A 12,756-nucleotide genomic window follows, 5' to 3' on the forward strand; every position below is an offset into this window, starting at 1 on the left:
GAGATGTTTACAGGGGCAATTGTCAATATTGAAATGATTCCAAACGTTCTGAATGAAAATGAAACTTAAGAGTCACAAAATATAGCAGTATGGTTTGTTTGTTTTCAAATTACGTTTAATATTTGGGTGTGAGAGATACTGAAAAATAAAAAGACAGAAATACAATTGTATACATGTTTAAAAGACAATGATCAGTTCCTGAACTTTTTGTAATTTTCAAACATGTTTTAAAAACATTAATGTTCATACAATTACAAGCATAGAAGAGCCAAATTATACAATTTGTATCTTCAAATGATGCCTTAGGGTCTGTCTCTAGCGCAAACTGTCTTCTTCGGGAATTTCTAGGCTAAATATCCATGCCTGAATTGCAAGGAATACCATAATTTCTTCTTGACAACATATTCTTTTTTTTCTACTCAATATCTACTATTAGGTTATACAGTGTTTGGTTCAATGAAATTAAATTTGTTCAACCCTAGCCACCCCTTCTGATGGACTGACATGGTATATCCCCATGGATAAGAATGATATCGGGATATACTATTTTGAATGGAAGGGGTGTTTTGTGTGTAGCATTATGAGGTACTAGTATCTTCTCTGAGAAATTATTGAGAATTTATTATTATCAGTGTGATGGGGAGAGCGTTGGAATAGAATTATAGATCAAAATCAAATGACTTAAACTTGTAGATGTCTAATTTTGTGATGAAAGATTTTCCATGTTAGTAGATGTTAGTGTATTTGGACACCTAATGCTATCTGTTAATGTTATCTGTACAGGCATACATAATTAACATGACATGTACAGATACAGTGAAAGATTGTATTAATGCTATGGACACCAGAATTTACTACACGCTTACCATTTTACTGTAGACGTGAGAAATTTTGCTACTTTTGCAACATGAAAGAATGAGCTGTGGTGCAACCAGGGTGTCCCTCAGTGTCTGTCATATTTGTTACAGGAATCCAAGATTACAAATTATGGCCATTTCGACAGACAGAAATCAGCATGTCTAGTTAGAGAAAGATAGGTCAAGTCATAACATGAGCGAGCATGGATTTGATGAAATGACCCCCCAAAAATGTTGCACTTGGGGTAACCTTGGTTACAGTAACCGTGGTTACAGCCACACCCCTTTTATAAGCCAGTTCACAGTTTAAACTGCACATGCAAAGGTAAAGGCCCCAACTTGTAAACTAATGCTTGAATATACACGTTTTGTTTATGTCTCAGGGGCCTCTAACTTTGACATATACATGTATTTCCCACAACGTATCACATTGGGCATGCAGTTTAAACCATGAACTAACTTATGACAGAACAGCATGAAGTGTTGGTGTAAGAAGAGTTTTTATACAACATACTTACAGTTAATGCTGCTTTTCGCAGGTGCCAATGGCTGGTTGTCTCTTAACCTTCACTTTGCTAAGGTAGCCTTATGCCATAGCCATTTTCTTGGTTACAAATTTTGGCAGCAGGGAGAAGGTTAAAAAATAGAGTTTATCTGTTATCGTAGTTCTTTTGTGATTCTTATTGGCTTCAGACATCCATGAATTCTAGTTATTTGTACATTTCTGATGACCCAGCTACAATATTGTTCATACATTGTCATAATCTCCAAGCAGATGGGATGAGGACCTGGCTCAGTGTTTTATGCATTTTTTGCAGCATTTACTACATCTTCTTAGGAGCATACATTTTTTACTCCTTTTGGGGAGTGGAATAGAGTGGATGTAGTCAGAAACTCACAAACAAATGTAAAACAATGATCCAAACCTTACATCTGCTTGGAGATTTCATAGGGGTGGAATATTGGTAGACTTCAACAAATCGTTTTGTTTTTTCTGTATCTGAATTTAAGCAAGCAGTTGACATGATGACATTTATGCAAATGTATAGAGTTTTTATCTAACCATTCCTAATTACACTCCACCCCCCACCCCCTCATTGGGGTTACACTGACTGGTGCATTCTGTTGGGGGACATTTGCTTTTTTTGGCTATGCCTCGGGTGAAACCTTTTTAATGAATTGCATCCTTTGACACATGCCAATGATAGTAGCCTCTACCAGGCTTCAGAAGCGGCTGAAAAGAGTAGAAATTGGCCAGATAGACTGGCAACATGTTGGCCAACTCCTCTGGCATGTTATCTGTCAATTTGGCCAATTTCTACTCTTTCCAGCCAATTTTGAAGCCTGGTAGAGGCTCCATTGAAACTGCACTGCTGCCTTACTGCATGTAGTTATACAATAGTCATGTAAAATTTGCATAGTCTGTGATTTGGAGAAGCTATTTTTATGGGGAAATCCTTGTAAATGTTGCCAAGAAGGAAATATAATGTAGGTGTAACTAAGTCTTGATATGTAAAGTCACTAGTGTACTCTGAGGGACTGTTGTGAGGACATTTATGATTGGCTTATTCTTAAGCTGTCTGTGATTGGTTCAGTTCTGTCTGCGTTGTAGATTTCATGTAGGTTGGAAATGTCTACTAAAAAATCTTTATTGTCTTTTTATTCAAAATGTCAATAAAGACCTACAATGAATTGAAAAAAAAGGGTAAAAGTTTTTGGAAAAAAAGTTGGAAATGTCAAAATGGATCACGAAAAGAACCAAATCCATGCTACAACTTTCAGTGGAAATAAGAACTTGCCAGTCAAGATATTATGTAAAATTGACTTGAGTAGCATTTATACATTTTTTAGACTTAAATTGTAAATTTTGTCCTTAACAACTGGAAGAAAATGACATAGCAGTTATAATTCTTAAGAGATTTGGTGAATATTGCAATAATTTAAACTAATTTCTTTTGTTGTCATGAAAGAAATGGTTGAATGTAGTGAATGTTGACTTGTAGGGTTCTGATGGCTTTGCTCAAAATCACTCAGCACACTGGTTTGTACTCACCCACGCTGCTTGGAAAACAATAAAAGCATTTATTAAACATTTGTCTTTTGTTTTTCCTTGTGTCGGTATAACTTTGAATAAGAGAAACAAGTTTAACCTTGAGACACAACTAGCAACAACAAGTATGAGATGTCAGACTTCTGAGAATTATTTGGGGTTTTCGTGACCCCATTTTCTGTGTCTGACCTTTTGTCCTGTCATTCTGTCAAACTTCCCACCCATGTGCTATCAACCTACTCTATCTTGGAGGACACAAACTCAGCCACCCAAAACAATACTTCCTTACCAATAGGTAAACATCAAACAGACCCTCAGATGATGACATCATCTTTATTTCCATAGCCATTCTCCCTTTTGCAAGTATTCATCAAAACGCAGGAAATTTCTACTACCATCATGCAAAATTTGATGTTTTACATTTCATTAGTGCTCTTATTTCACCTTTTGCAACCAGACCTAAAGAAATACATTAAATTGACATAATTGTTCATTACTAACATTGCAGCTAGTACAGATCCTGTTTCTAACCATGCCAAGGAAAGAAGTCAGCAATAATGTGAAAGTAGCTCTTTCATCTAGCTCTATATCTAAGAAATTTTCACAATTGTTCTTTTTAGCTACTGGCATATGGCAGATTTTTGGAGTTATTGCAAATTAGGGTAGCTCCACTAAAGATGACACAAGACGATTAGCAAAGTCCCAGCAGCCTTTGCAGCTCCCAGAGTCCTTTGCTGCTCCCAGGATCCTTTGTGTCTAGCCCGGTGGCCAGCCCATCTGGCGTCCCCCCATCACGTGCAGGTGGATGTGGAACACCTCCTGCCCGCCATTCTTCCCGTCGTTCGCGGTCACACGGTAACCGGTCGCGGCCAGCCCCTCCTTTTCCGCAACCTTCTTCGCTACAATCATGAGGTGACCTAACAGCTGAAGAAATAAAACAAAGAGGTCTGACAGATGGAATTTACCCTTCTCCCTGCTGCGCAACTGACAACCCCATCATAAGTACAGATTTGGTGCCAAATGGCTGCCTTAGCAGGCTGAAGTTTAAAACATCAACTACAGTTCAAAACTAAAATTGTTGCATTTTTAAGCAGGAAAAAAGACATTAGGACAAAGGGAAAATTACAAACCTGTTCATCACCATCTTCAGCCTTGGACAGTTGTGGGATCGGCTTCTTGGGGATGACCAGGAAGTGCACGGGAGCCTGAGGGTTAATGTCCCTGAACGCCAGGCACTGTTACAAACAAAAAAGGGTTAAAATAAAGACAGCAGTTCTCTCCATTTTCATTTGTCTACAAGTTTCAAGTACCTGACCAGGATCTTTACCACGTTCGCAAGAAGCAGTACTGTACACCGTGAGATATGTCTAAGTCACATATAATGCCCTTGTCTAAACATATATATTTTGCCATTGAAGAATAAAACGAAAAGCTTTCTCAGTCCTAATATAAAGTAGAAGGATCATGTAACGTTACATGTTGAGGGGAGGGGGGCGGTTTCAGTTTCACATGCTGATTCCGCACGTAGACATTCATGGCAAAATGCCAGCTGTATGAAGGACCAGCAAACTGACACGCCTCACATTCACGTGCTAAAATATCACCGGAGTTTTTACCACCTTTGGGTATAGATTTCTTACCTGATCGTCTTCGTATAGAATATCAGAAGGGATCTCTTTCCTGATGATTTTCCCGAAAATCGTGTCACCTCCCTCCGCCATGTTGGAAGCAGACAGCCGATCTCGTTCCCAGAGCCACCTGAAGGTTGGCCATCCGACGGTCTCACAGCGCCACCTCAGCTGTAGCGATAGTAGTCAGAACTGCAACACATACTTCAGTATGATAGAAGTGTACAGTACTTGCCGCTCGTATGCGGCATTTCTCGGCTTTTTCTTCCCCAAATTAACGGCTTGTGACCGTCCAAACACTCCTAGCAAATCTGTGGTTGATTTGCAGAAATAAAACGCCGGTCAGAATCTTTATTCTTCAGAATATCCCTTCTGAAAGCCGTGAAGGATGAGGATGAAGCAACACTAAAACAAGGTCCCTAATATCTGCTTGGAGATTACTGATGAGGGCTCCAAGCAGATGTTGGGTGACTGTTTTCTGAGTGACAGCCGGGCTTCTCTGACGGTCCTTTACTCGCTGTAAGCAGATGGACAGTTGAGTTAGGGTATTATAAGTTTTTGAAGAAAAACGGATGATGTCCAGCTATATCTTAAACCTACTTATTTCGCAAATTGCAAGATTAAAGTCAATGTTGCTGATGAGTTTATTTTTCTTCCCCAAATAAACGGTTTGTGACCGTCCAAACACTCCTAGCAAATCTGTGGTTGATATTTACAGAAAGAAAACGCCGGTCAGAATCTTTATTCATCAGAATATCCATTCTGAAAGCCTGCCTTTAGAGTCAACAGTCTCCAGTTTAGCCAATATCCGACGGTCTCACAGCGCCACTTAGCAATATCGTAATTTATCAGAACTGCAGCAACACGTACTTCAGTATACATATGTAAAGTAGAAACGTACACTACGGTGTGTGCCGTTCATATGCGGCATTTTTCGGCAGTTTTCTTCACAAAATAAACGGCTTGAGATTGTCAAGACACTCCAAGTAAGTACGTGGGTGATCTGTAGAAAGAAATTGCTGTCAGGAATCTTTATTCATTACAATATCCCTTCTCAAAACCTGGCTTTTACAATCAGATTCAACAATCTTCAGTTTAGCCAACAGGTGACCATCCGACGGTCTCACAGCGCCACCAGTGCACCTAGCGATAAAAGTCAGAACTGCAACACGTACTTCAGTATATATAAGGTAGCAGTATACAGTGCTTGTATGCGTCATTTCTCGGCTTTTTCTTCCGCAAATAAACGACTTGTGACCGTCCAAACACTCCTAGCAAATCTGTGATTGATATCTACAGAAAGAAAACACCGGTCAGAATCTTTATTCATCAGAATATTCCTCCTGAAAGCCTGCCTTTAGATTCAACAGTCTCAGCAGTTTAGCCAACTTCGATACAGTCATCCGACGGTCTCACAGCGCCACCTAGCAACATTATAATTTATCAGAACTGCAGCAACACGTACTTCAGTAGAAAGAAGTGTACACTACGGTGCTTGACGCTCGTTTGCAGCATTTTTCGGCAGTTTTTCCCCAAAATAAACGACTTGTGATTGTCAAGACACTCTCAGTAAGTACGTGGTTGATCTGGAAAAAGAAATTGCTGTCCAGAATCTTTATTTATCAGAATATTCCTTCTAAAACAGAGCGCTGACCGAGAAAGTTTATCTACAAATAAATGTCTAATACGCTACAGAAAATGTTTCAACTGAGTGTAAGCAACTGTTAAAATGGCATGGGAGTTTTATTTCAGTAAACAGTACGTTTTCCACAGTTTCTTCGACGCGTGAAAGTGAAACGACTGGTGTAGTAACGAAAAAGCCCCATATTCAGCCGCTCATAAAAGTCGTTCTAGAAACGTTTGTCTCAAAATGAGCAGATGCAAGACTAAAACGGTTCTTCCCCGATAAATTCGTGATATTTAGGTAGTCGGGGTGAGCCTCAATGTCAAGAACAAGCACAGGAAACACCTTGAGTAAAAACCCCATAAGAGCCCATCGCGTGTCCCCAGTCGCGAAATGGCCAAATCTGGGAATGAGCGAGGCTTCGTTAGCGAGATACGGGCCTTTTCGAAACGGGGACCCGAAAACGGGGGTGTGATAGGGGATGAATTTCCGCTTGTTGAATTTTAGAAAAATACAACTTCTGGCATTTTCATGTGCCCCTGTTTTCATAATATACTCCTCATGATCTCTATTATATTCCTGCAAAATGCCCTCCCCTATAATTTCTCTATTCTTGAGTTATAGGTAAAAATGTGTTTTTGCGATCAGCTGATCGCTTGCAGAAGTGGTCAAATCCTTTGCAGAAGTGGAGTTTTCGCTGTCGGAGACATTACTATATGAATGAAAACCAAGCAGATGTCAAGAAGGAAGATCGAAAACTCGCCGTCGGAGGTATTACCATATGAATGAAAACCAAGCAGATGTCAGTGGCAATACATTCCCTTTTTTCGAAAACCTGATGATACAAGTAACAAGAAGGAAGGTGGGAGGTAGTGTGTCTGAAAACGTGTCCCCCGGGCGACTCTAAGAAGTCGCGGCGTTTGGAACCGCCACACGACGGGCACAGCAACCTCCTCTATTGCCTTTCTTATAGAATGAATTTCTTATAGAAAACCAAGCAGATGTCAGTAGGTAAAGACTGGTTGGTCTGGCCTTCCGAAATAGCGCCACCTACAGAGTTAATCTTATATTGCAGTATTAACTCATCCACACACGCTTAAGTTACTGTCTCCCCCTCCTGACATCTGCTTGGTTTTCATTCATATGGTAATGTCTCCGACAGCGAAAACTCCACTTCTGCAAAGGATTTGACCACTTCTGCAAGCGATCAGCTGATCGCAAAAACACATTTTGACTTATAACTCGAGAAGGAAGAAAATTTATTGAAAGAAAATAAGTAGGAATATAGTAAAGACCATGAGGAGTATACCCTGAAAAGAAGGAGGTCGAAAAATGTCAAAAGTGTTATTTTTCTAAAATTGAAAAAACGGAAATTCATCCCCTATCACATCCCCGTTTTTGAGTGCCCGTTCCGAAAAGGTCCGTATCTCGCTAACGAAGCCTCGCCCATTCCCAGATTTGGCCATTTCGCGAGTGGAAAAATGCGATGGGCTCTTATGGGGGTTTTACTCCAGGTCTTGTCGGCTCTTGTTCTTGAACTTGAGGCTCGCCCGGACTATCTAAACATTACGAATCTATCAAGGAAGAACCGTTTTAGTCTTTCATCTGTTCTTTCTCAGACAAAAATTGCTAGAACGACTTTTACGATCAGCTGAATATGTAGCTTTTTTGGTCAAAATTTCCGCCATTTTTGCTCTAATACATCAATATTCTAAAAGGCTAACATATCTAAGTTTCAAATGAATTAGTAAAACAAGACTTAAAAGAAACAAAACCATGTTTTTGTCCATCAACAGATCCAATTTTCCTTCAAAATCCTGTAATGTTTCCTACACATAATGGTGCAATGTTTTATTTTTTAATTCTAGTAGCACAACTTCCCAATATGTTTAATATAAATCCACACATAAACGAGACACAAAGCTTCATATTTGTTTTAAATAGATTTTAATATAACAGAAAACAAGATTCAACAAACAGGTATATCAGCATTTTGACAATTCACAGAAATGCATGATTTTAGATAAAACTAGAAACATCAAGTTTTTACAAATATACAAGAGTGAAGAGTCAAGTCATTATTAAAACTCTTTGGTCAAACGTTTTCACTCTCACTTGCATCATAGACTTAAACTAAGCCTAGGTGGAATGCAAAAGAACTGTCTTGAATACAAAAAAACAGAAACATGTCACATACATATTCATCATGCATTGAACAAAATGTAACAAAGAACACTGTATTATAGTATAATGTTACGGTAAAACTGAGTGAAAACTAATTGAATAACACATTATAAGTGAATAACACAAAGACAAAGCATACAAAAAAAAACGCAACTTCACATTGGTTTTCTGAAGTAAGAATGCAGATATACACACAGCATTTCATTCTTTAGAAAAGTCAATTATATCATTACTAGACTTTAGAAACCTTGTTCTCCCATTTGTTACCGTGCCGGTTGTACCGCCTCACCCACACGAGCATGTCTGCTGAGATAATACAAACATCCGTCCACTTCAACAAGGTATTCATCGCTCTGTAAGTCATCCCCACGTGACCTAGAAACAGACGACACGCCGGGCCACGCGTTCCCTACATGGTTGTAGCTATAGACTAAGGCCACATTGACTTAACTTTACGGAAGACATCCATGTGTGCACTGTCTTTTGCCTGTTCTCAAAAAAAAATTCTCCATAGTCCACGGTAGCTAGTGACAACAGGAAGCCAGCAGTACTACAGAGCCAGTACTGCCAAAGCTCCACAGAACTCAAGAACTCAGTACAGTGCCGACTCATAAATACCACAACAGGCCAGCATGAGCCAGCTTGTCATAAAAGTTGCTATGTACTACCACAAATTCACAATACCAGCTTTGTATTCCTGTGGTTTAGCAGCATTTTTGGCTGTATTTTTCCTATTCGACCACGCACACTAGTTTGATGGTCTTCAGAGGATGTCAACCATAAAATTAAGTCAGTGTGGCCTAACAGGGATAGTTCAGCGTGCGAGTGTCCTGCTAAGATGTAGATGTCATTTTCACTGGTAACAGTCATGGTCACGACAGGAGGAAGGTCTGCTGGGTAACCACAGCTGATGTACCGCCCGACTCTGGGGTTCATACACAGCATCTCTCTTTTGCTGAGGAGCAAAATAAACATTGTTATAGCCACAAACTGTCTTTTTTCATGGCTACATTTATTTTTCAAAACCAAGCCCTCTGTTGTACACTGGTTTATAAGGGGAGTCAGGTAAAATCCAATGAATTACTAGTGCATGTGAATAGAATTCTCTAAATAGTATCTCACCACAGCCTCTCACACTCTTGTCTCCTCTTTAACATCCAGCTCATCATGGCTGATGATCTCAGTCAGCTGATCCACACTCAGAACTCCTCACTGATGGAAACCTGTGGAGGGGACAGATGGATGGATGAATCAATAAGTGAATGAATAAATCATTTCTTCTGGGTAAAAAAAAACTGTTATATCCATGCAAACTATCTTAATTATCAACAAACAAGAGGTGTCAGGACAGGACCATGTACTGCAGTAGGGGTGGTAAGGTAGGATCACATTTCAGCACTAAGGACAGAACCATGTACTGTAGCAGGGGTGGTAGGGTAGGATCACATTTCAGCACTAAGGACAGAACCATGTACTGTAGCAGGGGTGGTAGGGTAGGATCACATTTCAGCACTAAGGACAGGACCATGTACTGTAGCAGGGGTGGTAGGGTAGGATCACATTTCAGCACTAAGGACTGAACCATGTACTGTAGCAGGGGTGGTAGGGTAGGATCACATTTCAGCACTAAGCACTGAGCAAAGGCATCAGCAAATAATTAAACTTGTACAGGTCCACATAGGTGGAATGCTCTATGTTTGTGGCCATGTACCTGCTGCAGGTGTCTCTCACATAGTCCAGTTGGAGGAGGTCGGCTACCTGGTACAGGTGCTGCACTCTGTCCAGGGGCACGTGGAGGGTTCCCGAGTAGATGTAACTCAGGATCTCCCCAAACATGGCTACATCCAAACCCTGTAGGGTGATATAATGTATTTAGTACTATTTACTGTATTGTTTAGTTGCTGTATCCTATTTCAAGACATGTACATCTATTTCCAGCTATGGCGAATTTTAAAACTTTTAAAGAGGCGAACTTTCATGTAGTGTAGTTTTTGCAGCGGCCGAAAGATCCACTGCAAATTTATGATACCGTGACTATGCATCATATTTGTTTCAATTACAAATCTGAAATACCTACTTACTGATATTAAAAAAAAAACCTGCTACAAAATAAAACCATTGGCTAAGTAATCGAAAAAAATAGCATTTTTAACATGGCTATTTTCAGTCTGGCGTACGTCATACAGGTTTTTATTGTGTTGCAAAATGTACTAGTAATATAATACATAGGTTTCCTAGAGGGACTTACCCTGGATGCCAAACAAGTATCGTGCCGTTATTTCAGCATTTGCGCCAAATTTAGGCCATGTTGATTTGATTATATGGATGACATCGTCCGTGAGCCCCAAAACTGATGCGCGCGTGCGAATAAAAAAAAAGTTTTGCAAAAAAAAAGTTCTTTTCATTATGAAATCTACGTGGTCATGAGGGTTGAGCAAATGGCACAGAATATGGTTTGGCGAATAATCTAGTCTTCAAGTTCATTTCTTTACAATTTCGTCTTTTTTCGTTTGATTTTGGCATTCTACGACATTGGTATAGTTTTTATTAATTTTTTTTTTAACTTATGGTATATTTTTGCTCATTTTGCAACTGTTTTGTACGATTTACAGTATGGTTGAAACCTTTTTTTTTGGAAACGGCCGAAAATTCATGCGCGCGCGGATGTCATCCATATAATCAAATCAACATGGCCTTACCTTCAAAACAAACGTCTTTTGCCGACTCTCCGCCATATCCGCCGACTCTCGACTTCAAGAACCACATCCTGGACAACTTCGGACTTCTATAAGTCACTTACGGCTCCATGAAACCCGTGCCGATAGCTTCTATCTTGGTAAAAACGAAGAGGAGGCGTTTTCACGGCAGTTTGTTGGCCAGCGGTAGCCATGATGATGATGCAGGGGCTGTACCTCACACTGGGACCTCGTTTTGGACTGCAACTAGACAGGTCAGTGAGGGCCTCTAGCGGTTCAAGTTAGACTTGCAGTCCCAGCATGCAGGTGTCACAGACAACGTTGGGTCCCGGTTTCCCAGTCTCCCCTTTACCATATATGGAATGCAGGTGTTACGGACAACTCAGGGTCCCAGTTTTCCGGTCTCCCCTTTACCATATATGGAAAGCCTCTACCATATATGGAGTTCCTTGCCATATATGGAGCGAAGAGTGACATAACCCGTAGCAGCAGGTTTGGCCTGCAGTAATAACCTTCCGCAGTTAGGCGACGCTTTTGAGCCGTGAGCTGAAGCCCCATAAACTGACAATGGAGGTGGGCAGCATCCGTTGATGGCATGAAAGGATCGAGACTGGACGCCCTACACCAGCGCGAGACGATTCTCCCTTCGACCGGGGGGACGCTAGACGGCCCGAGCCCAAAGTTGGCGCCCGGCCCGGCCTCTAAACTTATCTCTTGGACGATAAATAATTTTAGGAAGGAGTGTGTCGAGATGGGGACCCGGTAGCGAGCCGTGATATGACGCGAGGAGCCGGGTGTGACGCCGTCAGAGACCGTGATGGAGGACCCGTGAGCATGCCGTGAAGGGTGCCCATTTGCGGGATCAAAAGCGTTGCCCGGGCGCCTGACCATGAAGCTAGAAAGGACCGCAAAGCTCAACAATCTGCACAAGAAATGCGGGTCTTGGAACGTGATTGCTTGCTTATAATTCTTCATTCCGTGTGCAGGTGTGTAACATACTGTCATACATGTACGGCTGTGCCATCACTCTGCCCCTCCCCCGTAGCGGTTGCGGTTCATGAGATAGGCGGACGTAGTGCTCTTGCCTACCGAAGGGAAACGGCTCACGGCCCGATACTAGTCTGGGTCCAAGGCTAGTTTGTCCCGTGCCAAGGACTGAACTCAGTGAATTAAACAACAATCGTTCAACTTATACCTACTTGTTATCCGTTCTATTGTTTGTTTACATCCAGGTTCAGACTATTTTACCACAGTGAGTTGACGTGTGCGTGTGTGAATGAATGGGCGGGGTGGATGCAGGTTTGGCAGAAGCGGCGCTTTGCAGCCATGAACCCCGCACTCACGTGCACACGAGAGGCGGTCGGCTTACAATGAAGCAACCGAAGTCGTTCAGCTTTAAATATATGCCTGTAAACATGTATTTGCCGCTTTCAACTGCGTGTATGGGCTGGTAAAATAGCAATGTACATCCCATAATCGTGTGTTGTGGGACTGAGTGAGTGAGCGAGTGATGAATTTGTATGAAAGGTAAATAAAGAAACGAGTCAAGAGCCGATACATTTGATCTGGGAGGCATATGTGAATGAAGGTGTAAAATCAACGGTGAATAAACAGGTACGATGGCATATTTTCACGCGCCAGACTACGTGTGTGTTGCTTGCGACTTGGTTCTGTAACCTACTGGGCCTGGCAACTGTTTCCAGATCGAGTTCTAGCT

The 12,756-nt window shown here is 41.2% G+C and overlaps 1 protein-coding gene across 1 annotated transcript; it reads right to left on the bottom strand.

The window, feature by feature from the left end:
* Nucleotides 1-3,226: 3,226 nt before the first annotated feature.
* Nucleotides 3,227-5,466, bottom strand: LOC109468386 (histidine triad nucleotide-binding protein 1-like). The gene is made up of 4 exons (XM_019766635.1): nt 5,437-5,466; nt 4,548-4,706; nt 4,038-4,142; nt 3,227-3,831 (listed from the first exon to the last, which is right to left on the bottom strand). Exons 1-4 carry the CDS (start codon nt 5,464-5,466, stop codon nt 3,664-3,666), a joined length of 462 nt encoding a protein of 153 aa, XP_019622194.1. The 3' UTR covers nt 3,227-3,663.
* Between the last annotated feature and the right edge of the window lie 7,290 nt (nt 5,467-12,756).

This window comes from Branchiostoma belcheri, unplaced genomic scaffold (genome assembly GCF_001625305.1).
Source record: "Branchiostoma belcheri isolate BF01 breed outbred unplaced genomic scaffold, Haploidv18h27 scaffold2, whole genome shotgun sequence".
Classification (NCBI taxonomy): Eukaryota; Metazoa; Chordata; class Leptocardii; order Amphioxiformes; family Branchiostomatidae; genus Branchiostoma; species Branchiostoma belcheri.

Bases quoted from the DNA above. Each gene is read 5' to 3' on its own strand.
- LOC109468386 (XM_019766635.1), bottom strand. From the start codon at position 5,466: ATGCCGCATATGAACGGCACACACCGTAGT. The intron at 4,707-5,436 runs GTACGTTTCTAC...CTATCGCTACAG, and splicing joins TGAACGGCACACACCGTAGT to CTGAGGTGGCGCTGTGAGAC. The intron at 3,832-4,037 runs GTTTGTAATTTT...TTATTTCTTCAG, and splicing joins CTGAAGATGGTGATGAACAG to CTGTTAGGTCACCTCATGAT.